Source organism: Heliconius melpomene, chromosome 17, assembly GCF_056956725.1.
Source record: "Heliconius melpomene rosina isolate 202511_hmr_F chromosome 17, ASM5695672v1, whole genome shotgun sequence".
NCBI classification, from domain to species: domain Eukaryota; kingdom Metazoa; phylum Arthropoda; class Insecta; order Lepidoptera; family Nymphalidae; genus Heliconius; species Heliconius melpomene.
The window spans coordinates 11,621,680-11,647,649 of record NC_140405.1 but is presented as its reverse complement, the minus strand read 5'-3'; the positions used below and the strand labels follow the sequence as shown (position 1 = coordinate 11,647,649).

Genomic DNA, 25,970 nt, shown 5'->3' with positions numbered 1-25,970 from the left:
GGTTGTGTGCCATGTAATATATATATATACGCTTCCACCATTTTATAATGCATTTGGTGGTTTTGGGTAAAAATGTCTTTTTATATTGGACCCTTCGTTTTTTAATTTCAAGCATGATTTTGATTTTTTTTAATTGTTGGTAAAAGCACAATTGTACCCTTTTTTTAGTTTTTTTATGTTGTTATTTTAAAATCGGTTCACGTCTACATTTTTTCTGTTTTTAGGGACAATTTTTTTACATATAAGGCTTCTTGTATGTAAATTGTTTATAATTTTATAAATAACTTTATACCACAGAATATGGAAAATTGCTCATTTAAATATAACAAAAACGAAATATCTTTTTATTCTGGTATTATTTTACTAACCGAGGCTTTATTTATTTTTGTTTCAATTACATAAAATCAAATTTGAAAAGGGAATAGCAATAAAATGTATACATTTTTAAAAATTATATATATCAAGCAAAGTAATTGCTCAATATTTGCCAATTTTTAGACTAATTTTAATGAAACAATATGGAAATGGAACCTGGAAAAAAAATGCTAATATTTTTATTACTTTACTTATCATATAATGCTTAATATCATTCACAGATTCGTTAAATTTCTTCATGCTGTTAAAAAAACATAATTTTTGTCTACTTGATAACTTTGTAAAATATATCACAAGTTTTTTTATTTTAAATGATTTTTTTTTAATTTTAGCAAGCTTCTGGGGTATAAAGATCTTTGATTCGCTGATTGTAACTTTAGCTCTTATGTTATTGTATTTGTTATTTTTCTTAATGTGCCTTACCCGAGTATGTTAAGTTTTGATTTAGTTTCGTTTATCATTTTCTTGTAGGTAATAAGTTAGGAGCAAAATTATCTTTATCACTTATGTATTTTTTTTTCATTTTATTCCGTTAGACAATAAAGTTTTAACATGTAACTGACGGAGAGTACGGAGAGTCCATTTTTTCTGCATCTGTGGTTCGATTTTCTGTGATTATTTTTTGTTATTTAGTCAAATCAATTTACGGAGTTAGCTTACGCCGAAACCAAAGTACTGTATGTGTACGGCGACGGGACCCGCCCTCTGCTCTTTGCACTCCTTCCTTAAAGATAGGAAGGGACGGGACGAAAGTAGGAGAGGGAGAGGCGAAGGAAGTAGGAGATGGAGGAAAGAGAAAGGGGGAGAATCGGGTCCCGCGCGCTACATCCGCCTCATTGTACTCAGTCGTTTTTATTTTATTAAATGCACTGCTAATTTATGTTTTTTTGTTTATTTTTTTACCCCTTACCTTTTTTAATTTCATTTGTAATAATGTTGAATGGTAAGTTAATTGTATCTTTTTAATTTTGTTCTCGATTTTTCTATAATAGTTTTCATAATATTGTAACAGAATTAAAAAAAAATATTTGTCAAATTATACACGTAACTGCCTTTAATGAATCAGTTGAGTGTTAGAGCGAAGTAAACTGTAAAGTGTTTATATATTAAAATATATTTTAGAAGTAGTATTTTGTTGAAGCTTGTTCGTGTAAGTCTGTAAATGTTATTGTATAGAGAGTTCGACTATATTGTATTGTAGGGTACCTCGAAACTTCAGTGTTGCTCGGAATATTATAGAAACTTACAAGTACCCTCGAATTTAGCGTGTGAGCGAGACGGATATAGCCGGTGTATAGTCTGTCTCTCTCGCACGTATGACGATGGTATTTAGAATAGCACTGCATATATACATTTTTCTACGTGTTTTCACAATAACGGGCCGCGGTAGGAGGCGGTCGGCTTGTCGGTAGCGCTGTACATAGCTCGAGTCGATAATATTATACATACATTATGAATATTATACATAAATTGTATTTTTGCATGTTCTATCTCTTGAACGGAGTGTAGCGCGTGGTTTACTTACGTTTTTCTTCCACTGCTTCGTCCAAACTCGTCCCCCGTCCTGAATGGTACACTTGAACCGCTTCTTGAGTACTTGTTTTGTAGAAAAATGTTATAAGTAAAGCACTCGCGTCGATTTTTGTGGCGAATCGGACCGGGTCGTGTCGGTATTGTGTCGGCGTCGTCCCGTGTCCGCGGCGTCGGATTCATGCAATAATTTTTCTATACGAATTAATTATACGAGTAGTGTACGACTGTACGTGACGTGCGGTGTCACGGGTCATTGCGACTTCACAGTGTTTATTGTTTTAATTTGATTGGTTTAATTTAATTAAAACAAAATTTAGAGACAACAGAAGAAATACTATATAATTAATACAAATGACTTTATGGCTGCGGTATGCGAGCTTTTTCTTGCTCTCAAATCAAAATAAATGTTTTAATTTATTTTACAAATTTTAAACTGAAATTTATCTACATACCTATAGGACCAGTGGTTGTAATTCCCTGTATTTAGTAGTTTCACTTCCAATGGTAGCTCATTCGATTATGAGCAAGTGTATGAAAGTTTGTTCTTTTCCTGTAGTTTATAAATTACTCCGAACTTACTTAGGGTTAGGCGTTAGCACTAGCTCAAATTTTGTAACCCTCATGTTGAAATTTCTTATAATTAGACGTGAATCGGTTTTTGAATGAAAAATGTTAATTAAACGAAAATCAATATTAATAAATTAATACGAGGTATAGAAATTGTATTAAAGGTTCCGTATATAACCTACGAAAGTGGCCACACTTCAATTTTTTTATGTCCAAATATTACAGAATTTTCGGGATAAGTAGAGAAAATTTGATAAGCAGTGATAATGTACTTGTCCTTCAAATTTATATACTAAGGTGTCAACTTGATTATCGAGACTTATCTATTCGCAAAATAAACAATTTTGGTCCTTCGAGTCGGCTTAAAAAGCTTCTACACGATATTAAATTCTTTGATCATTGTGTGTTTGGTTTATTTAAAAAAGATTACCATTAACCTGCCCGGCCCGAACATTTTAAACTTACCGTATTAATATGCATTTTTTATTCAGAAACTAAATTCGATTAGACAATAGTATATGTCGTATGCTCTGGTCGGAGAGACCGAGCCACACGAGGCCATTCTCCGAATCTCCGACGGGAGCTTAAGATGTTGTATTAAAGAAGCTACCTCCTCGCATCTGCGTTAAAACACCAAAAGTTGAATTTAATAAGTAGATTACGAGTTTTATATTGCTTAAAGAATGTTGACACGTGGTTTGATTCAAGGGAACTGACGGACACGCGGTCGCACGAGTGCCTCTCCCTCTCCCCCCCGGCTCCCTGCTGTACACCCGACCCCTGCTGTAGAGTAGTCCTGAAGGTATACGATGTGAGCCTTGCTATAATTAAGGTCACGTGTGTCAGTTTAGTACAAAACAATATTATATTAATTTTCACTTGTAATTCGCTCTTGGGGCGCTCGGGTCAGTGGCAGTTTCCAAATAAATTATATACCTATCTTAAAATGCACTGTACACGTGTCTTGTGTGTGCCCGACGTTCCCAGAGTGAAAGCTTCCACGTCTCATAGGACCAAGTTTTTGTATTTTAGACGCAGTTTTTTATCTTTATAATATACCACATGCGCCATCGAGCTCGTCTGACGACAGCAGTCCACGGTTGTATTAAATGCAGAAGAGAACACCAAGACAAAGATATCTATCTGTAAATGTATTATATTCTGTATAAGATTTTATGATCTTTTTAACTAAATTAAATCAATTTTGGTCCTTCGAGCCGGTTTGAATTGAAAATAAATAGTTTCTACACGATATTAGTTACTTTGATCAACTCGATAAGGCTCATACATTTTAGGTCTCTGTTGTTCGCAATAATGTTTAACTGTCATAGTCTCCAACAGTTCAGACTGCTGACGTCAATCAACTGTTGTGTAATAAACCGTATGTTTTTATTATTGTATAAGTATTTGCATATATTTTGTTGAAATGAATAGTTTAGAGCTTAAAGTGTAGTTTTAGTCAATTTTACAGTTTGTTAAAACTAAAAATATTTAATTTGCTTTTGCTTCTTTCATTTCTATTCCTGTGCATTATAACTTTTTAAGTACGATTTCATATCTATTTGAATTAAGCGTCATCCCAGTGTTGCCAGAAAAGAGAAAAGCTTCTGAATGGTAATTTTTGAGTGATATTTTGTGAACGCTTCGCCACGGACTTCTATAGATATTATATAATGGTAACACTTTTAAGAATATATTCCAACGCCGCTTTTTCACGTACTCGGTACATTAATTTAAGCGTCGCGTCGCTGAAGGCGCCCGCGAGCCCTCGTGTGACCCTCGCTCGGTGTGCAACACTACTTCAAATAAAGTAACTTTGAATAGCAACACTGTGTTTTATTTAAGAGTCTAAGAAATCAAGTTAAAAAAATGAAAAATGTCGTGGCGCAGTGGCGTGACTGTAAATGCGACAGGTTGTGGGTTCGATCCCACTCGTTGGAATGCATTATTTCTGTGAATGTTGAATGAATGAATTAACGAATTCTGGAGGTATAGCGTGTTGAGTGACGGGACTCAACGGCGCTATTGGCCTCGTTACCAGAGCAAGGAAATTAAAATAATAAATATTTAATTTCCTCGAGTCTGAATTGAACCCACAACCTGTGAGTTGGGTGTGTTATACTTTTACAGTCGCACCGAGAAGTTCTGCGACCGTTATACTCGTTAATTTCTTGAGAAAGAGGAGGAGAGACAGACAAAGATACACGTTGCGTTGTGTCTGTTAATTTGGTTTTATTTCGACGAATATACAGGGTGAGTCATATTGAACTTTCCGATTTCAATAAGGTGTGTATTAAAAACAAAGCGACATGCAGTAAAAAATATTTTATTGTTTGAAAGCACATAACATGCAGTTTTAATTTAGTTGGTTTTAAAAATGATATCCTGTAAATGTCTACCTCCATTGACCACACACTGCTGAAGCCTTTCCCGGAAGTTGTCCATTACTCGTCGAGTCATATTCAGCGGAATAGCATTGATTTCTTCCGTGATTGCAGCCTTCAGTTCATCGATGGTTCGGGGACGATGCGTGTACACCTTTTGCTTCAGGTAACCCCAGAGAAAGAAATCGCAGGGGGTTAAATCAGGTGATCTCGGCGGCCACCCAACGTCACCTCGCAAAGAAATGAGATGACCGGGAAACATTTGTCGCAGGATTTCCATTGAACGCCTGGATGTATGGGCTGTAGCACCATCTTGTTGGAACCAGATGTTATCGTTGTCATGATTCTGCGTTAATTCCTCCAATTTCGGTTTCAGAAAAGTTTAAAAATGTAAACGGAACGCACGCTGTGTTGTGATCACGGAGCCGCCATTTTTAATAAACTCTTCAACTACGAACGCACGATGTTGTCCCGACCAAGCCATTGCTCACACTAAAACTGCATGTCATGGCGCGTCTAATGACACCATCCCCACCCTTCTACTCCTTCCCTTCTTCGTGCAACGTCCTTCCAAAACCGGAAAGTTCAATATGACTCACCCTGTACATGAAATATCACTAGATATCTCATTTAGTAGGAACATTGTAGAAGGTTCATAATTAGGGGTTAAATAAAACAAAAGAAAATTAAATGTAAAAGTATTACTTGTACTTTTATTCGCATCATTAGTCGTGTCAAAACTTACAACAATAGTTAAATAAATTATCGATCGTTTAATATTTGCGAATATCTGCAGTAACAAAACCGACGCGCCCGGCCGGCGATCTGTAGCAGTCAGTCGGCTCGCCGGCCGGCGCCCTAGCCTACTGTACACATATAAAAATAGATTTCTTAGCTACAACGACTAACCTAGAAGGAGAGAGGTCTGTAAATGCACAGTTTAAAGTCATGATATGAAACTATAGTCGGAGCACCATGTTTTACACATACAATGCGGAGCCACTGCCGTATATACAAAGAGACTCGCTCACTCACTCTATATACACCCACACACACCCACACATGTACACACACGCGTCACACACACACGCACACACACGCAGAGTCGGCAATCACTTAGATACATTTCGTTCATTATTTTGTACGAGGAACAAAGTTTAAGATTTAATATATATATATACTATACAATATGTACTTTGAATGTATTTAACCCACGGCGAATGGTCGTTCTTTAAAAAGTTAAGCACTGTACACCGCTTCTATTAATCACTTGATTATTTTTCAATTATTCAGTACTATATGTGCGCGACGGGGCACACGACGCGCCCCCGCTAGAGGCCGCGTGCGCGGTGGGGCGGCACTGCGGCCGCGCGCCGCCGTCACACGTCGGTGTGGCGCGCGGGCGGCGCGGGAGGCAGTGGGGGCTCCTCCTCCGCCTCCGAGTCCTCAATCTCGCACAGGTTGGCGGAGAGGTCGCTGCAAGAATCACCATCACCGAGCAGCGAGTGCCGCTCCTCTGGAAGGATAAAGAGTAGAAACAATTGAGAATTTTCATCGATAGGTCAAATTTAGAAAGCACTACGAGTATCACGAACTTTTTGATTACATTTCTTAATAATTATTTAATTATATTTTATAGTTTGTCACAGCAGGCTACCTGTTTTTGTCCAGTGAACTAAAGAACGGAAAACGTCTTAACACTAGGTTATCTCTACCTTGCTAGATGCAAAATAAAAAAGCAAAAAAAAATCGTGTCGACTAGTCAGGGGATGGTTGCTTACCGAGCATGGTGATGAGGCTGTGAGCGTCGGGCTCTCGGACGGCGCGAGCGCGCAGCGTGCCGTCGTCGCCCTCCGGGGAGTACTCGTTCACGTTTAGTAAGTACGAGGAAGCTGCAAGCAAACCGGATTATACAAGTACACCGAAATTTGTATCAATATACAGACTTCATCGGCTGTACTCACCGTCCGTGAAACGTAAAGGATCGTGATCGTGATCGATGTCGTCCGTGGCCGAGTCCGTGTCGAAGGGAAGAGGCAGCGTGCGATGAGGTGACAAGCGTGTGGGGCGCGGGGAGCGCGGCGAGCGGGGAGAGGGCGGCGAGGCGGGGGACGACGAATCGGGGCGCTCGGAGCCTGCCACCTCGCTGATGCCGGGCAGCGCGCCGCCGCCGCCGCACCAGTCCGAACAGTCCCAGTGGTAGCCGCCCACCAGCTCCACCCCTGGTCCCACGACCCCGCCCACGCCTACACCCACACGTCGCGTGCTCGCCGGTGAAGGCACGCGCACACGAGTGTTGCAGCTCTTTAGATCTGTTCATAATTATAAGTTCCAGATCAGATTGAATAGTCAAAAAAATCACTAAATAGTGTAAAAAAAGAGATTTGCCCAAAACCGGTTATTCGAGCCTGTTCTGGCAAGTTAGTTTTGTTCTTCAGGTGTCGGGTATTATTCGTAATTTTGGACTCATATTACTAATGATATTATATTAAAGGAAGAAACACATTGAATCTTTCTTAATAGAAGAATCTCTCACCGTTATAAATTTTATTATCGACAAAGGTCTGGAGATGCATTTGCTCGGACCAAGGCTTGCGGTCGACAGGATCGATGTTCAGATTTCGCAAGTAGTCGGGAGGGATGCCCTCGAGCTCATCTCCGGCGGAACCATACGAGCGCAGCGTGTCGATGTTGTTGAGCGGCGGCGGCTCCGTGCACGAGGCAGGGCGGCCGCGCCGCACCGCTTCCAGGTTAGACAGTTTGGAAGCACGCGGCGGCATCTTTTCTAGCGCGCTGTTGAGTGGTGCTGGCGGCGAGCGCGAACGCCAGCAGCCACCGCGCCGCCACGCCACCGGCAGCAGCGCCAGCGCCAGCAGCAGCAGCAGCAGGCCCGCCGCCACGGCTAGCGGCCAGCGCTCCTCCAGCGCCCACGCCCACAGCTCGCGCAGCACGCGACCGCCGCCGGCCGCCTCACCGGCCACCACCGCATCAGAGTACAATGGGTTTCCACAATTCATGCCTGAATGTGGTAACAGTCATATAATGTCAACAACAATCGTGTCAATTAATGTAAGTGATACAGTTAGATATAGACAGGATATATTTAGGCAACAAGTTATATTTTTTATCGTCGTAATCAAATAAATAAAAAAAAAGCGACGGTTACCAGTTTTGTCCGGTGGGCACAGACAGCGGAAGGAGCCGGGCTCGTTGAGGCACGTGGCGCCATTGAGGCAGGGCTCGCCGACGCACTCGTCCACGTCGTACTGGCAGCGCGGGCCGTAGTAGCCGCGGCAGCGACACGAAGGGCCCCACTCGCCCTCCTCGCAGGCCCCGCCGTGCGCGCACACGCCGGCCGCGCACCATCGCCCACGCTCGCAGCGCGCACCCTCTAGTCCGGCGCCGCACGCGCAGCGGAACGTGCCCGCACCATCGGCGGCGCACACCCCGCCGTGCAGGCACGGCTGCGACGCGCACGGGTCCGTGTCCAGCTCGCACTGGCGGCCCAAGAAGCGTGAGTGGCAGGCGCACTCGTAGGCGTCGCCAGGCAGCTCGCGGCACGATCCCCCATTGCGGCAGGGCTGCGCGGCGCAGGTGCCGGGCGGCGGCAGCGGCGGGCACGCAGCGGACACGCGCACGCGCACCTTGCGCACGAGCTGCGCGCGCCCGTCGTTGGAAGTTCCGCCTTCGTCGAGAGGTAATATTGCTCCTCCGAGTTTTATGTCCGATATGCAACCATGAAATCCGTAAGTGACCTGAACAATATATAAAATGTAATTGGTAAGTTCAGTTTGAAAATACTAAGAAAAATCATTAAATTATGTAAGAAATACTAAACATTGAGCTTTGATTTTTCGCTTCTATTTTATTAATTTAATTAATCGATTTGGTAATTTGCCAGCGCCACTAATTTTGTTAGTAGTAAAAATACAAGTAAGGCTGCGGTTTCTAGTAGGGAGCAAATATTATTACTTTATCTGCTACTTTCACGCAAAAACTACTGAACGAATTCGGATGAAACTTTACAGCTTATACATCAAAATAACGCATTGGCTATAATTTATGTAAAAAAATATATAATAAAATTGGCTATATAAAAATAACTTATCTACTTCTCTTATACATTGCCATAAATATTCAGTAAAAATATGTATTTGAGGCTTATCGTGGCACAGGGGCACAAAGTGTTAACGGTTCTATTGCCACTTGAGGCAATGAAATGTTCAATATTTTTCTTTAATTTCTTCCCTGTGGTGTCGAGATAAAGCGAGGCGTTAGGTTCGGTCACTTAACATGCAATGCGTCCAGAGTCCGGCGTAAAATGGGGAACATAGTGTCTTAACAATAGGTTCCCTCCCTCTGCCTACCCTGCTATGTGCGGGATACAGCGTCACCCTTAAAAAATGTATTTAATAGATTAAGTACTTGTTCCGGAGCCAGAGCGTGTGCGTGACGCTGTAGCATGGCGCCCAGCAGCAGGCGGTCGGCGCGCGCGTCCAGCACGGCGGCGGGTGGTGGTGCCTGCGACTGCGCTGCGCGTCTGTCCACTGAAAGCCGCGCTCCCGCGCCGCGCCGCTCCAGGCGCAGCTCGTGCCATGCGCCGTCCGCCACTGGTCCGCCCGCGCGCAGCCGCGCCTCGCCGCCGCCCAGCTCCATGCGGAACTGCACGTGCCCCTCCACCACCTCCAGCACTGCGTAGTCCACGCGCCCCGCTGCGTAAATTAGAGTGCCGCGCGGGCTGCGGGTGCGGAAGCGCATCGCCACCACAAGCTCGTCATCCAGTAGCCTCGCACCCTCCACCACTCCGCGCTCCAGTCGGTACGCCAGGTAGCCATCGCCGGCCAGGTGCGCCACGGCGGCCGAGGGCTTGCACTCGGGGCCGCAGCAGCGGTAGCCGGGCGGCGCCAGCGCAGGCTCGCAGCTAGCGTCGCACTCGCACGCGCCGGTAGCAGGGTCCAACTCGCGCTCGCAGCGTTCGCCAGCGAATCCGCGCGCGCACACGCACTCGCCGCGCAGGCGGTGCGGCGGCGCCACGAGCGCGAACACGTCTGCGGCGACGGCGCGAGGGGCGGCGCGAAGGCGGAGGCGCTCGGCGCAAGCGCCGTGCACGCAGCCACCACATGCCGCGCGCACGAGCTCCTCCACGACGAGGCGCGTGCGCTCTTCGAGGCGCTCAAGGTGCGCGTGCAGGCGCCGGCGCAGCGCGTCCGCCAGCAGAAACTCGTCGGCGCCGGGCGCGCGCACTGCGAAGGCAACGTCCAAATCTTGTGCCACTTGACGTTTCTCCCGGGTAGATTCAGCATCGATGTCATCGCCCGATTGTTGCACGCTTATTATGATAACGTCACTAAGTGCGCAGTCCGTGGCCTCACTAACCGCACGAATAAATCCTTTTCTATGACTTAGAACAAAGTCGCGATCGGTAACCGCACGAAAACGGACCACGACAGCTTGAGATAGCATCTCATCCGATATTAGCACTACTGATATACGAACGATCGCGAAACTGACAAATTTTCCATCATTGACGGTTACATTGAGGTGATAATCTCCTACGTCAAGACGAGGTGCGGCACGTAGAGTGCCATCTTGGGGATCTATTTCGAATAAGTCACTAGCTGGATAGGGAGCCCCATCCACTGGAACCAACGCGTAAGAGATAGTGTCGTAGGCATCACGGTCTGATGAAAACACTCGACCAATAACGCCACCGGGAAATTCGTCGAGATATGAGTTGACAACAATTTCCAGGGGAGTCGCTACAGGTGGATATTGCGATTCTTCTATAACTTTTATGTACACCCATGCATCGGAGAATAGTGGAGGCGTTCCGTTATCAAAAACGCGGACTTGTAAGATGTAACGATCTTTGATGCGATGGTTGAAGCGCGTCGCCGAGCGTAAGTAGCCATCTTGTTCCAGGCGAAAAGCTCCCATTTCGTTTCCAGATTGAAAATCAAACGTGTAAGGTGCAGCGTTCGGAGGCGAATCGGCATCTTCGACGATAAACTTGAGGATAGTATATCCTAGAGGCTTGTCTTCCTGTACGACGGCCGTATAATTATTCCGTTCAAACAGCGGAGGGTTGTCGTTGGCGTCGAGCACCTCTACATTGACGAGCGCCGTGGTCTCTAGCGCGGGCACACCGCGGTCGCGCGCACGCACTTCCAGTACGTACGCGGGCGTGGCCTCGCGGTCCAGCGGCGCCGCCACTGACACGTAGCCCGTGTCCGCGTCGATGGCAAAGCGACCGTCGCGGTCGCCGCGCGCGATTGCGTACGTCACGTGGCCGTTGGGGCCCGCGTCCGCGTCGTCGGCGATCACCTGTAGGACGCGTGTGCCCGCGGCCGCGTCTTCGCGGACGCGCGCGCCGTATGACGCCTGCGAAAACGAAGGCGCGTTGTCGTTGCCGTCCACTATGGAGATATTGACGGTGGCGTGGTCACTGAGCGGCGGCGACCCGCCGTCCACGGCCTGCACGGTGAGGAAGTACTCGCGGCGGCGCTCGTAGTCAAGCGGGCGCGCCACGGACAGCACGCCGGTGGCGCGGTGCAGCGCGAAGTCGTCGCGGTCTTCGCCGCCCACCAGCGAGTAGTACACGTCGGCGTTGACGCCGGTGTCGCGCGAGGTGGCGCGCACGCGCAGCACCTCGGCGCCGGGTGCATCCAGCTCGGGCACGGTGGCGCGGTAGGCGGTCTGCTCGAACTCGGGTGGGTTGTCGTTGACATCGGCCACAGTGAGGCGCACGGTGGCGGTAGCAGAGCGCGGCGGGCGGCCGGAGTCACGCGCCTGCACCACGAGGCGGTGCTCGGCCTGCGTCTCGCGGTCGAGCGCTGCACGCAGCGTGATGATACCGCTGTTGGTCGCCAGCTCGAACGCGTCGTTCACTTCTTCCACGAACGAGTAACGAATCATTCTGTTCTCTCCCAGGTCATCGTCGGTCGCGTGCACCTGCATAATACATGTACCATTGTATAATGCGAATCATAGATAAACTTTATTTTTACTAAGCATATTTTCTACTAAAATTGTTATGTATTCAATAATAAAGGTTTTGTCACATGAAATGAGTACATTTTAGTCAACATGTAGAAATAATAAAAAAAAAGAAATTCAACCTTAGCGACGAGCGTGCCCAGCTCGGCGTCCTCTGGCAGTGTGACGCTGTAGAGTGGCGCGGAGAAGCGCGGCGCGTTGTCGTTGACGTCATCGAGCGCCACCTCCAGCTCGGAGCTGCACTCCCATTCGGCGCGCTCGCGGTCCTGCGCGTGGACGCGCAGGCGGTATTGCGCGCGCGCCTCGCGGTCCAGCGCCGCCGCCACGCTCACGGCACCCGACTCGCGGTCCACGGCAAAGTGCTCCGCGTGTTCGCCCGACAGGAAGTACCGCAAGCGCGCGTTGCGGGGCTCGTCGGCGTCGCGCGTCTGCAGCGTCAGCAACCGCGTACCGCGCGCCGCGTCCTCTACGAGGCGCACGCGGTATCGGTGGCGTAAGCAGTACGGGGGGTTGTCTGCGAGAATACAATGAAATTGTTTAAAATAAAAGGACTGCAAAAGTACAAATATGCCGAAAATAGTACATTGTCATTTTCTACTCACTAGAAATAAACCATCTTAAAATTATACATCGCTTTAACTAAATTATTTTTCGCAAATATATTGAATGTACAGACATTTTTTTACTGTTTTATTATAGTACTAGCGACCCTCTTGCGGCTTCGCCCGCTTTAACTACTAGATTATTCATGTAATGTATGTTTGCAAAGCACTTAAGATAATGCAACCCGCATTTTTGTAGTTTCAATAAGGATTTTCCAATTGTTTTACACAGCAAGGATTTTTTAGTAGGTACCGTAATTTTAAATCTGTGCTACTAATCTTTTCAAGTACTTATTAAAATATATTTATACTAGCGACCCTCTTGCGGCTTCGCCCGCTTTTACTACTGGATTATTCATATAATGTGAAAATTAATTAAACCCTAATGCGACCCGCATTTTCGTAGTTTCAATAAGGATTTTCCAATTGTTTTACACAGCAAGGATTTTTTAGTAGGTACCGTAATTTTAAATCTGTGCTACTAATCTTTTCAAGTACTTATTAAAATATATTTAAATGACTATTTTTAGATAGTTAAATAACTGTTTTTAAACGGAAGAAATTATAAACAAAAACCTACCTACTGATAACTACTATAAAAAATATGAAACCAAATATATCGCGCTGAAATAATACATTCAAGTCCAATTATCCAATACGTGCAAACGCATCTAAATCTTCGTTGCTATAGAGACAGGCGGGTTTTTTTTTTCGAGCTTGTGGTTAATGCTGAAGAGGGTATTCTGTCTCTGATGAAAAGCAAGCACTACGTGGCTGCCTGTGAGGAAAATTAAATAGAATGCATCGGCCGGGAATCGAACCCGGGCCGCCCGCGTGGCAGGCGAGCATTCTACCACTGAACCACCGATGCGTGTAAGGCAGGCAGGCGCATCGGACGCATGGCGAGTGGCGAGCCGTTTCGCAGCAAGGATTTTTTGATATTGTAACAACTTCTGAAGTACTTATTAAAATGAAAAACACTAAAAGACAGTTTTGGTCTACATTAAATGGCCAACGTAACTAATGTACTTATTTATATGCTGAGAGTAAAGGGATAAGTGAAACTTGAGTAACATACAGCCGACGTGTCAACGGCGGGATGTGTCAACAATTAAATGTGTTTTTCTGTAAAACTATTCGCAATTTCGAAATATTGTAAAAAGCAAATTTTATCTTCGTTTAACGTAGAAAATTAATAAAGTATTTTAAAGGATAAGGATTTATACCATTATGGAAAAATATCCCTCACAATAAAAAATATATTGAAATTATTATTTTTAGACAGAAAAATTACCACTACACGTTATTCTTAAAAGATACGAATATGCCGTCGCGGACTTTTTTGTAGATCTTATTAAGAGGAACAATACTCTAGTACAATTTTTTTCATGTAGTACTTACCATTAGAGCAGCGCATGCGCGAAAGTGTCTCAACGGGTAGGACTTTATACACATTTATCGTATTTATATTAATTTACATAAGAATGTACAAATAATAAACTATATATAAACCTTCTACGAAAAACACTCGACTTAATGGTGAAGACCGCATCAAAATCTGTTGGGTGGTTTAGAAGAAGAAGAGTTAGAAACAACAGTTACTGCCTCACCTAAGAAAAACCGGCGCAAGTATTATATACCTTTGGTATCATAGTAATTAACTGAAGCGAGAATTTCATTCCCGAGGCGTGTTATCTATACTTATAATAAATTCGTAACTGATCGGTGTCTGTACTTTGAAGATAAATAAAAAAAATATTACTCTGGGTATTTATAAGTGTAATGGAACCCAAAACAATGATTGTCTGTGTGCTTGTATGTGTACTTGACTATTTTACTGGAAATTAATTTCGATAAAGCTTAGAGCAATATTTGGAACACTAACCGTTGACGTCGATGACGGCGATGTGCACGGAGGTGTAGGCGGTGAACTTGCCGTCGGTGGCGGCGACGGAAAGCGAGTAGGCGGGCTCGCGCTCGCGGTCGAGGGCGCGCGCAACGTACAGCTCGCCCGACGCGCGCACCTGGAAGCGCGCGCGCGCATCACCCGCCGCCACGAAGTAGGCCAGCGGTGCGCCGGCCACGTCCGCGTCGCGCACCTGCAGGCGCGCCACCACCGAGCCCGGTGCCGCGTCCTCGCGCACCTCGGCCGCGTACGCCGCGCGCGTGAAGCGCGGCGCACAGTCGTTGTAGTCCACGAGCCGCACCACGAGCGAGCCGCGTGCTGATCGCCGACGCGCGCCCGCGTCCGCGGCGAGCAGCGCCAGCCGGTATTCAGCGCGCGTCTCGCGGTCCAGCGCCGCCGTCGTTGTCACCCAGCCGCTGTGCGCGTCCACGGCGAAGGGCACCTCCTCGCCCTCCTCCGCCCCCGCCAGCGAGAACCGTACCTCGCCGTTAGAACCCGAGTCCGGGTCGTCTGCCATCACTGAACCAAATGTTTATTATACATTATTACAAGATTAACAGATGTGAGAATAATTAAAAATATTTTTAAAATTATTCTGTTTCGTGCTAGTTTAATATTTTTGGCAAATAACAATATTTAAATGTTAAAACAAAACACAGCTATTTTTGTAATGACGCTGAACACCTGACAACAACAATAATGCGCAAAAGTTCAGAAGACCTAACTTCACAACCGCACCTTGTTGACCGTACTGTTTGTAGTCATGATTTTGTTAAGATTCATTTAGATAGGATAGCGTTTAAGTGATGGTACTATTACAATATATATACAAATAAGTAGTTTACGAGGCAAGTAAAAACGATTTATAAATAAGAGAGTCTTACATTGTAGCACGCTGGAGTGCGGCGGCGTGTTCTCAGCGAGTTGCACGACGTAGGGCTGCGAGTGAAAGACGGGCGCGTGCTCGTTGACGTCCAGCACGTGCAGGCGCGTCACCACCATGGTGGCGGGCGCCAAGCTGCCGGCGCCCTCTGCGATGATGCCGATCACGTGCTCCGCCGCGGTCTCGCGGTCCAACGGCGCGGCCAGCACGAGGCGGCCTTCGGCGTCCAGCGCGAATAGGTCACGCGCGTGCGCGGCGGGCGCTAGACGCAGAGCTGGTAGCGCGCCCTCGACCGCGCGCAGCTCCGCCACCAGCGTGCCCGGCGCCGCGTCCTCGGGAAGGAACAGGTCGGGGGGCGGCGGCGCCAGGCGCGGCGCGCGCTCGCCCGCGCCCAGCACGTGCACTGCCACGCCCGCCTCACCCGCCAGGCCGCCACCGTCGCGCGCGCGCACCCACACCTGCACAGTGCGCGATGCTACACGCACACACAAATAAGGTAAGCGCACTTACTTTAAAGTAATTTCTCGTTATAGTCAAATTCAAAATATAATAGACTATTACAAGCACTTTTGTATCGTCGAATGAACATATAAGCAAAAAGCTACCACCGGTTTGGAAGGCAGTTCTGCTGAGAAGAGCCGGCAAGAAGCTCAACAGACAGTCACATTCAGTCAGATTTGGTCGACTCACCGAAAGCAGAGGCATTGCGTGCAAAGGCGAGCGCGCCGGTGAGTGGGTCGACTTCAAAGAGGCCGGCGGCGTCGGAGCGCAGCTCGCCCTCGTAGATGGAGTAGGAGAGGCGCGCGTTGTCGCCGGCGTCGGCATCGGAAGCGGTCAGCGTGAGGAAGGGCGCGTGCAGCGCGCGGTCGGCACGTACGGCGGCGCGGTACTCGCGCAGCGGGAAGACGGGCGCGTTGTCGTTGAGGTCAGCCACGCGCACGCGCACGGCCGTGTGGCGCAGCAGCCCGCCGCCGTCGCTGGCCGTCACCGGCACCTCCCACTCAGCGCGCGCCTCGCGGTCCAGCGCCACGCGCGCTGTCAGCGCGCCACTGTGCGGGTCGATGGCAAACGTCTCGCGCAGTTTTGCGGATGGGATCGAGTATGTGATGGTGCCGTATTCCCCCGCATCGTCGTCGTACGCCTTTACCTGTAATAACGGATGCCTCACATTATTAAAATGACGTCGTTACAAACTTGACACACTATAGTATAATACAACAAACAGTTTATTGTGAAATCAGGCACGAGTCAAACTTGCGCATGTATAGTCACTATTATATTAATATGAATTCGGCGTTATATTGTATCACACTAACTTTAAGTTTCGTGACTTTCAGTTAAGTTCAAGGCTTTAAGGCAAGGCAAGATTTTAAAACGGGAACGATTATATCAGGTTGTTATAGTGGAAGTACTGACCGTGGTGAGAAGTAGCGGCGGCGGCTGGTTCTCGAGCGCGCGCGCCTCGTGCACGACGTGCGGGAAGTGCGGCGGCGCGCGGTTGGCGGGCGCCAGTGACAGCTTGACACGCGCGAAGGCGACGTGCGCGCCGTCTGACACGGACACGTTGAGGGAGTGCGCGGCGGCGGCGCGCGCGTCCAGCAGCGACAGCACGCCGGAGCGCGCGTGCACGGCCAGCGCGCGCTCGCCGCCGCCCGCCAGTGCGTAGCGCAGCGAATCAGAGTCGCGCGCGTCCGCGTCCCACGCCGCCACGCGCGCCAACGCCGTGCCGCGCGCCGCCTCCTCCGACACCAGCGCCGCCACCACGCCTCGCTCCAGCACCGGCGCGTTGTCGTTCACGTCTTCCACTGCGACGGTGAGATCGAGGCGGTTAATAATCTTTATAGCAAGATAGCCATGAAAGTAAGTACATAGTATGTATAATGGTATATAGATATTCCGTTCATGTTTTACATAATAGGTATTATTAAATTATGTTATAAAACAATCAGCATGTAAGAACTTTGTCAATTACCGGTTATAAAGAGGTGTGCAGTAGTGAGGAGCTGCGGGCGTCCGGCGTCGCGCGCCGTCAGCAGCAGGTGGTGCTCGGCGCAGCGCTCGCGGTCCAGCGCCGCCGTCACTCGCACTGCGCCCGACGATGCGTCCACCGCGAACACAGGCTCCTCCTCCACCGTCCCCGCCGGGCCCCACTGCGACAGTGAGTACGACACTTCGCCGTTAGCCCCTGAAATTCAGTATTGCGATCATTTAATTAGTTATAATCAAATGATCGCAAATGGACACACATCATGTTGATACTGACCGCTGTCGGCGTCGCTGGCGTGGACCTGCAGCACGACGTCCCCGACGACGGCGGCCTCCGACACGTTGGCGCGGTACTCGTCGCGCTCGAACTCGGGCGCGCAGTCGTTGACGTCGAGCACGGTTAGCGTGAGCGCGAGGTCGGCGTAGGCGCCCGTCACGCCGTCCGTGGCGCGCACCGTCAGCGCGTGCTCGCGCGCCGCCTCGTGGTCCAGCGCCGCGCGCGCCACCAGCGAGCCTGCGCCACATTACACGTCACGTCGCAACCGAACGAGACGTCGCGCGCCACTCTCCGCTGACATATCGTCAGGAATTGTTCAATTATTTGCTCGCGTCGTTTCGTTCGGTTAACTGATTGTGCACAGCGGGTTCGGTGACAAGAAGCTATGAGGAAACGACAATGAGTGATGCCAAATATACAGCGAGTGCGTATACGACAACGAAACGAGCCCAGTGTTAGTGACACAAGCTGACGAGTCTAATGTTACGATAAAGCGATACAAAAATATAAATCGGCGTACAAAATAGTGGATATCAGCAAGTATACCTACTTGTAATAAAATGTCATATCTATAACTTAGTGACAACGTGGCTGAGGTATACAACATGCATCATAACATCTTATTGATATTCTTTGAAAAGGCATGAAAATGTGTGCTTAACGGATACATTCGGAGTTAACTGGTCTGTAACGTTAGAATGTCCTCCGGCACTTGTGCGCCAAGCATACATAAAATTCTATGAATTCGATAAAATCCCACTCGCATACTTACACGGACCGCTCCCTCTGTCGGGTGCTGCGGGACAAAATCAATATGTTAGTACGGACGGCATTGAAGGCGTCGCGAGAGGGACGGGGAGAGGGAGGGAAGGGTGAGTGGGACTCACCTGTGTCGAAGTGTATCTCAAACAGGTCCGCAGGGCCGTCTTGCAGGGTGTAGATGAGCTGCCGGCCGAGCGGCGAGTGCGCCTGCAGCGGCGCGCCCAGAGCGGAGCCCGGCGCCGCATCCTCCCGTACAGCGCGCGCCTCGTGTGCCGAGCGCCACGCCGGCGCCGCGCCACCGCCCCACACGCGCACCGCCACCGACGCCTCTGCGCCGCACGCCGGTGTGCCTGCGGACAGCACGCGCTCAGTTAGCACCGTCCTCGTCTCAGCCGACCAAAAGGCATATCAGTTACGAGCGTATTCTCACCGCCGTCGAATGCCGCTATCACTAAGTTGTACAGCTGATTGTGGGCATCGACCGTCTGCTTCAGTGAGATTTGCCCGGTTCGACGATCCACCCGGAATAGCTCACCGTGGCCCCGCTTCATCTCGTATCGAACCTGATAAATAATATTATTTCAATATTAGAACATTTGTCATAGCGATGTCATCTTTACTGTTATTTTATTTACTTTATTAAACTAGGTTTAAAATAAATGGCTAGTCGGACCTCTCCATTGTCGTTCGCATCTAGGTCGACAGCATGTACGCGTAGCACGGGCGTGCCGGGTTCCGCGCCGGCCATCACCGCCGCCACGTAGGGGCGCTCCGTGAACACGGGGCAGTTGTCGTTCACATCCGTCACCGTCACGTGCAGGCGCGCGTGTGCGACACGCGCCCCACCTGCGCTGCTCGCCTGCAGCAGGAGTGTGTAGGAATCGCGCATCTCGCGGTCCAGAGCGAGGCCCGTACTGCGCACTGCGCCTGATGTCTTTCCGACCTGTAAACGTTTTATGTTTTTTATAGAACTTGTTTATTACATACTACTATTTTCATTGTATAATACAAATCAAATCGTTCGCACCTCGAATCCTTCTACAGGATTTAAAATTCGAAATTCAATGTGTTCATTCAGTGCCGCCCCGAGGACGTTGAGAACGGCGACCGTGGCAGGTTTGGTAGAATTTTCGACGACCGACCCGTAGTAGTCCGCTTTCTGGAAGGCAAGACCAGAGTTGTCGGGTTCCCGTACGTGCACCTCGACGCGCGCCGTGCCAGAGTACAGGCCATCAGACACGCGCACGCGCAGGCGGTGCGAGGTGCCGAGTGCATCGGGACGCGCCACGCGCAGTTCCCCTCGTGCCGACAGCGCAAAGGCGCCGCGCGCGTCTCCCTCCATCACGTCATACTTGAGGGCGAAGTCGTCGCGCGAGTCAGCGTCGGTCGCGTGCAGCGTCAGCACGCTGACGTCGGCGGCGGTGGGCATCAGCACAGTGGCCTCGTACGACGCGTGTTCGAATATCGGTGGGCAGTCGTTCACGTTGATCACTTCTACGGTCACTTTCGCTACACTGTCGGACGGCAACTTCGGATTTCCCATATCCACCACCTGTTACACGTTTGCACATTTTAGTAATACGAAATAAAAAATAATATGATTTTTAAAGTTTGAAATAAAATGATTAGCCTTAGCAGCCTTCGCGGTGAAATTACTCAACACGCAATGCCTCGAAAAAATCGGCGGAAAGTAGGGAACAGGGGAGAGTGTCTTAACACTAAGTTCTCTCTGCCTATGCGGTGTAAGTACCTTAACGGTGAAGTGGTGTAAGGTAGCGAGCTCATAGTCGAGCGCCGCGGCGAGCTGCAGCGCGCCGGTGGTAGCGTCGACGCGGAACAGCGCGGCCGCGGCCGGCTCCAGCACATCGAAGGCGCGCTGCGCGTTGGCTGGCGAGTCCCCATCCGCCACCTCCAGCACAAGTGGAGCACCAGCCTCACCCTCCGCGTCCAGCACCAGAGCGCCCGCCAGCGCCGCCTGTGGAGCGACGAAAAAGTCAAAATATCAATAACGCCACTATATGCCCACAATAGATTCTTTACCGACCTCTGATATGCGTCCGCGATACTCTCGACGAAGTAAGACAGGCGGAAACTCGTTGCGGTCTAAAACGTGTATAGATATACGCGCACGGGCGCTGCCGCCACCCTGTAAAGAAAAAAAATCGTGAAAAAAAGTTTCAGTTCATTATTTTTTCAAGTAATAAAACTAGGACAATCGATAAGCACCATGTTGAGCGCAGTGACCGTGACGTTATGAAAGTCACTGGCTTCGTAGTCGAGCGGCGCCGCAAGCGACAGTACTCCGGCCGCGGGGTTGAGCGCAAACAGTCCGGAGCCGCCTTCCAGCGAGTACCACACTGCCGACGCGCTGCGCGCCTCCAGCGCTGCCAACACCGTACCCGCTGGTTCGTTCTCGTACACCTCGCACACCATCTCCTCCTCGATGAATTTCGGCGGTGCGTCGTCAGGCTCCACTACCAACACGTGCAGCGGCAGCGTTGAGGCACGCGCGCTCGGTGGCGGGTTGGCGGCGCGCACGTGCAGTGTGTAGTCACGCGGGCCTGTGGCCGGCAGCGCGCGTGCTAGCCGCACGTCACCCAGTGCGTCCACCGTGAAGAGCCCCGCCGCGTCGCCACCTGCCAGCGTGTACTGCACGCGCGCGCTGTCACCAGCGTCTCTGTCGGCCGCGCGCAGTGGCGCTACTAATGCGCCCGGCGCTGCGCCACGCGCTAGTCGCGCCTCCCACAAGCGTCGCCCCCACTCTGGTGCGTGCTCGTCTGCGTCATGCACGCGCACGGTAACGCGCGCGTACGCCACAGAGGCGCGCGGTGCCTGGTCGCGCGCCCACACCGTTAGCTCGTGGATGGCGGCCATTTCTCTGTGTGATCAGAACACTTATTACGATATATAAATCGAGAGGACGCGAGACGCAAAACGAGAGACCTAGCGGCACGTACCTGTCGAGTGGGCGTGCAAGCTCGAGTACGCCTGTGAGCTCGTGCAGGCGGAACAGCGCCAGGTCACGAGGCGCGCGCGCCGCCGCCAGCCCGTACAGCAGACGCGGCGCGGGCACGGCGTCGCCGGCGGTCGCGTGCAGCGTCACGAGCGCGTCGCCCGCCCGCGCCGCCTCCGACACCTCCACGACGTACTCGCGGCGCGTGAAGGAGACACCGCCCTCGTTGGCATCATTGATCACTGTAATATTTACCTGCAGAGAGGGTAAAATATATGTTTTTTAATAAAATTTATTAAAAAACTTCCTTAACTTTTTTAAGCATTCTTAAAAAAATTAAGGAAGTTTTTTAGAATGTTGCAATATTTATGCCTAAAAGCGGCAAACCAAGATTACATACTAGGGTATAGACTGTGTTAAGACCGTCGGTGACAGAGATATTGAGTGAGTACTGTGCCTGCTCTTCCCAGAGCAATCGTCGTGCTAGCACCAGGCTGCCGTCCTCGCGCCCCACATAGAACTGATGTCGGGGATCGCCATCTGATTGAGAATATATTTTACATTAGCTACTTTAAGTAAGTGTTAAGTTAGTGTAAAGAAGTTTAAACTTGCCTACGATGTCGTAATAGAGCGTGTCGCCGTCGGGGTCGGTGGCCTGCAGCAGCGCCAGCAGGAAGCCGGGCGCGTCCAGCTCGGCGGCCTGGAGTGGCGGCACGGCGCGTACGCGTGGTCGCCCCGCTCCGCCCGCCTCCGCCACGCGCAACCGCGCGCGAGCAACCGCGCAGCGCGGCTTGGGACCGCCGTCGCACGCTCGCACCTACGACTTCTATAGTCTTACTAATTCGTTTTAACTTTAGGCCAACAATGTTAAGATTCTTTTAGACATTATTGATCACAAAATGTGTGGGGTTCGGTTTATTTCTCCATTGCAACCGGAACAATTACAATGATGAATTATTTTTAAACGTCACTCAAAAGGAGGTTTACGACGTTTTTTTAAAAGAAAAATATAAGTACATAATTATATAGATGACGCTCTGATTTATTCAAATTCTTCAATATGAGTAAATTTTAATGTGTTTCTCTTAGCAAAATGTAAGTTGTCTTAAGAATTTTAAGATGTAGTGGGAAATTTGCAGGAATAAAAAACTACAATTGAAAAAATATTTTCGTAGTGGGAAATTTGCAGGAATAAAAAATTACAATTGAAAAAATATTTTCGTTTGGGCGGTAAGCTTACTTAGTACACTGTACAACTCACGGTGAGGTCGTAAGAGAGACGCGGCGCGAGCGAGAGGCGAGGCGCGGCATATAGGCGGCCGGAGCGGGCGTGCACTCGCAGCAGACCGCGCGCGGCGCCGCGGGCTCTCGAGCTGTACCGCACCGTGCCGTTCTCAGCTGCGTCGCTGTCCAGAGCTATCACCTGCAAGTTGGTAATCATTCGACAGTCATTTCAACACGAGTCACGAAAATTTGAAGGTAAGTGGGGAACAGAGTGTCTTAGTACTAGGTTCCCTCTGCATACATATGTGTGATACGGTGTAAAGTTATAAAAAAATTACGACGTAAAACTTACTGTTGTAATATAGGTGCCGTCGGGCTCGGGCTCGTCCCACACGTCCCAGGCGAGGCGCGTGCCGGAGCCCTCCTCGTCGTCCTCCGCCTCCGCCTCGCTCTCCGCCTCCGCGCTGCTCTCGTCAGCGGCGAGCGCGGCCTCATCAGCCTGCGCGTCCCCCGCAGAGACCACGGGCGGCGCATGCACATCGTAGAAGCGCTGCGTAAAGACGGGCGCGTGGTCGTTCAGGTCCAGCAGTGTGACACGCACGCGCGCTGCGCCAGCCAGTGCACCGTCCCACACCGACACCTCGAGCGCGTGCGTGGCCGCCGCTTCGCGGTCCAGCGCACGGCCAGTGGTGGTGACAGCGCCGGTGTCCTCATCGATGGAGAACAGTCCGTCGGGGTTGCCGGCCACGATGGAGTAGCGAAGATGCGGGGGTGCAGGCGCGGCGTCGGCGTCAACAGCCCGTACGCGCGCCACAGGCGTGCCGGCGGCGCAGTGCTCCGGCACCGCCGCCGCATATTCCGCCTGCTCCGGCCACGGTGCCATATCATTTACGTCTTCTACTTCGATGTATACCTGTTTCAATTTTCCGGTTTATAGTTTAGACAGGTAGCGCTTGATGTTTAATACATGATAAATGCATTTTTTAATTAAAATAATATTTGAATAACAACCACTTTAGTAGGGTACCTGTACGCAGGCATGGCGTGGAACCAATCCGTGGTCTTGTGCACACACCGTGAGCCAGTAATGCGGAGTCGTCTCGCGGTCTAGAGGTGTCTGTGTTCGTATTACACCTGTTAGTAAACAAAGCACATATTATTCAATTAATTTAACATAAGGAATATAATAATTATGTTCATATATATAGGATATATCTCAGGTGGCAATAGTACCCACAAGTACTGATAGTTCCACATGAGTTCAGCGATATGTTTTACTTCAGCAGATTATATAATGAATTTTTATTGTTTTAAAAAGTATTTTTGAAGGAAGGTCGACAAAACAATTTAACCTTTTTCCCTAAAAATCTAGCTATTTTGACTGGTAGGCCTCTATTTTATGACAGTATTTATCACTTACATGCCATAAACCAACCGCCTCATATCGTATTAGTATTTTTCAATAATACAATATTTTCGTAATATGAACCTGATGCCTTGACATTATAATCTGGATAACGTGATAATATTTTTAAATGTGTCTAAATTGAATACGTAACGTGAGAGAGTATTTCTGAATTTAGATTGAATTGAATTTCGTTTTAAAACGATTTTGCATAAAATATAATAACCGCTTCCGATTTCTAACAATACATATAAAAAAATTTAATTATTTAAATTAATTCAATGAAAATAAAATGTTTATATTTTTTTATAAAATACTAGCGACCCTCTTGCGGCTTCGCCCGCTTTTACTACTGGATTCATATAATGTATGTTTGCAAAGCACTTAAGATAATGTGAAAATTAATTAAACCCTAATGCAACCCGCATTTTCGTAGTTTCAATAAGGATTTTCCAATTGTTTTACACAGCAAGGATTTTTTAGTAGGTACCGTAATTTTAAATTTGTGCTACTAATCTTTTCAAGTACTTATTAAAATATATTTAAATGACTATTTTTAGATAGTTAAATGACTATTTTTAAACGGAGGAAATTATAAACAAAAACCTACCTACTAATAACTACTACAAAAAATATGAAACCAAATATATCGCGCTGAAATAATACATTCAACTCCAATTATCCAATACGTGCAAACGCATCTAAATCTTCGTTGCTATAAAGGCAGGCGGGTTTTTTTTCGAGCTTGTGGTTAATGCTGAAGAGGGTATTCTGTCCCTGATGAAAAGCAAGCACTACGTGGCTGCCTGTGAGGAAAATTAAATAGAATGATCGGCCGGGAATCGAACCCGGGCCGCCCGCGTGGCAGGCGAGCATTCTACCACTGAACCACCGATGCGTGCATGCATGGCGAGTGGCGAGCCGTTTCTCAGCAAGGATTTTTTGATATTGTAACAACTTCTAAAGTACTTATTAAAATGAAAAACAGTCAAAGACAGTTTTGATCTATATTAAATGGCCAACGTAACTAATATACTTATTTATATATTGAGAGTAAGGGATAAGTGAAACTTGAGTAACATACAGCTGATGTGTGAACGGTGGGATGTGTCAACAATTAAATGCGTTTTCTGTAAAACTATTCGCAATTTCGAAATAGTGTAAAAAGCAAATTTTATCTTCGTTTAACGTAGAAAATTAATAAAGTATTTTAAAGGATAAGGATTAATACTTTTATGGAAAAATATGACTCACAATAAAAAATATATTGAAATTATTATTTTTAGACAGAAAAATGATCACAACACGTTATTCTTAAAAGATACGAATATGCCGTCGTGGACTTTTTTAAAGATCTTATTAAGAGGAACAATACTTCAGTACATTATTTTCATGTAGTACTTACCATTAAAGCAGCGCATGCGCGAAAGTGTCTCAACGGGTAGGACTTTATACATATTTATCGTATTTATGTTAATTTACATAAGAATGTACAAATAATAAACTATATATAAACCTTCTACGAAAAATACTCGACCTAATGGTGAAAACCGCATCAAAATTCGTTGGGTGGTTTAGAAGAAGAAGAGTTAGAAACAACAGACAGACACGAAAAGCGACTTTGTTTTATAGGATATAGGATAGGATAGAATTTGCATTCTTAAGAAATTTTCGTTTTCGTATCCGCAGATATTTGTATTAAAAAGGACACCGAAACATCCGTTACGCCATGTATACGTACAACGTACAACGTACCTGTATCATCTATGGAGAAGAAAGCCAAGCCTGAACCAGCAACGATGTAGTAAGCAAGTCGAGAGTCGCGTCCGGGCGGGTCTGCATCGGTGGCGGCGGCCGTCAGCACGACTGTGCCGGGCGCCGCGTCCTCCAGTACTGCGGCGGCGAATGCCTGGCGCTCCGCGAATACAGGCGTGTACGCGTTCTCATCCACATCCACTACTTCTACTATGAGCGTCGCCTCGGCAAAGAGCGCCGGCTGGCCTCCATCAGTGGCGCGCACTGTTACACCATACACCTAAAGAGATTGCAGAAAGTTGCTATAGACATCATATTAAATATTATAAACATGTTGAATGAATTTTAAGTAAAATAATTAC

The 25,970-nt window shown here is 48.2% G+C and overlaps 1 protein-coding gene across 3 annotated transcripts in view; it reads right to left on the bottom strand.

Annotated features, from left to right (window-relative positions):
- Positions 1–5,545: 5,545 nt before the first annotated feature.
- Positions 5,546–25,970, bottom strand: part of kug (FAT atypical cadherin kugelei) — a 35,143-nt gene continuing 14,718 nt past the window's right edge. For 2 of the 3 annotated variants that reach the window (XM_085199847.1, XM_085199848.1), the window contains 28 exons: positions 25,609–25,888; positions 23,476–23,582; positions 22,801–23,361; positions 22,486–22,647; positions 21,837–22,041; positions 21,625–21,764; positions 21,229–21,479; positions 20,498–21,149; positions 20,316–20,417; positions 20,022–20,246; positions 19,299–19,823; positions 18,945–19,214; positions 18,702–18,834; positions 18,397–18,621; positions 18,282–18,305; positions 17,510–17,746; positions 17,219–17,431; positions 16,663–17,051; positions 15,937–16,393; positions 15,248–15,721; positions 14,343–14,882; positions 11,978–12,369; positions 9,285–11,810; positions 8,026–8,614; positions 7,396–7,878; positions 6,824–7,171; positions 6,641–6,751; positions 5,546–6,375 (listed from right to left, as the gene is read on the bottom strand). In XM_085199847.1, coding sequence (XP_085055973.1) covers positions 6,239–6,375; positions 6,641–6,751; positions 6,824–7,171; positions 7,396–7,878; positions 8,026–8,614; positions 9,285–11,810; positions 11,978–12,369; positions 14,343–14,882; positions 15,248–15,721; positions 15,937–16,393; positions 16,663–17,051; positions 17,219–17,431; positions 17,510–17,746; positions 18,282–18,305; positions 18,397–18,621; positions 18,702–18,834; positions 18,945–19,214; positions 19,299–19,823; positions 20,022–20,246; positions 20,316–20,417; positions 20,498–21,149; positions 21,229–21,479; positions 21,625–21,764; positions 21,837–22,041; positions 22,486–22,647; positions 22,801–23,361; positions 23,476–23,582; positions 25,609–25,888 — 10,758 coding nt within the window. In that variant the 3' untranslated portion in view covers positions 5,546–6,238. The remainder of the gene's footprint in view (positions 6,376–6,640; positions 6,752–6,823; positions 7,172–7,395; positions 7,879–8,025; positions 8,615–9,284; positions 11,811–11,977; positions 12,370–14,342; positions 14,883–15,247; positions 15,722–15,936; positions 16,394–16,662; positions 17,052–17,218; positions 17,432–17,509; positions 17,747–18,281; positions 18,306–18,396; positions 18,622–18,701; positions 18,835–18,944; positions 19,215–19,298; positions 19,824–20,021; positions 20,247–20,315; positions 20,418–20,497; positions 21,150–21,228; positions 21,480–21,624; positions 21,765–21,836; positions 22,042–22,485; positions 22,648–22,800; positions 23,362–23,475; positions 23,583–25,608; positions 25,889–25,970) is intronic. The other variant, XM_085199849.1, reaches the window with a different exon arrangement.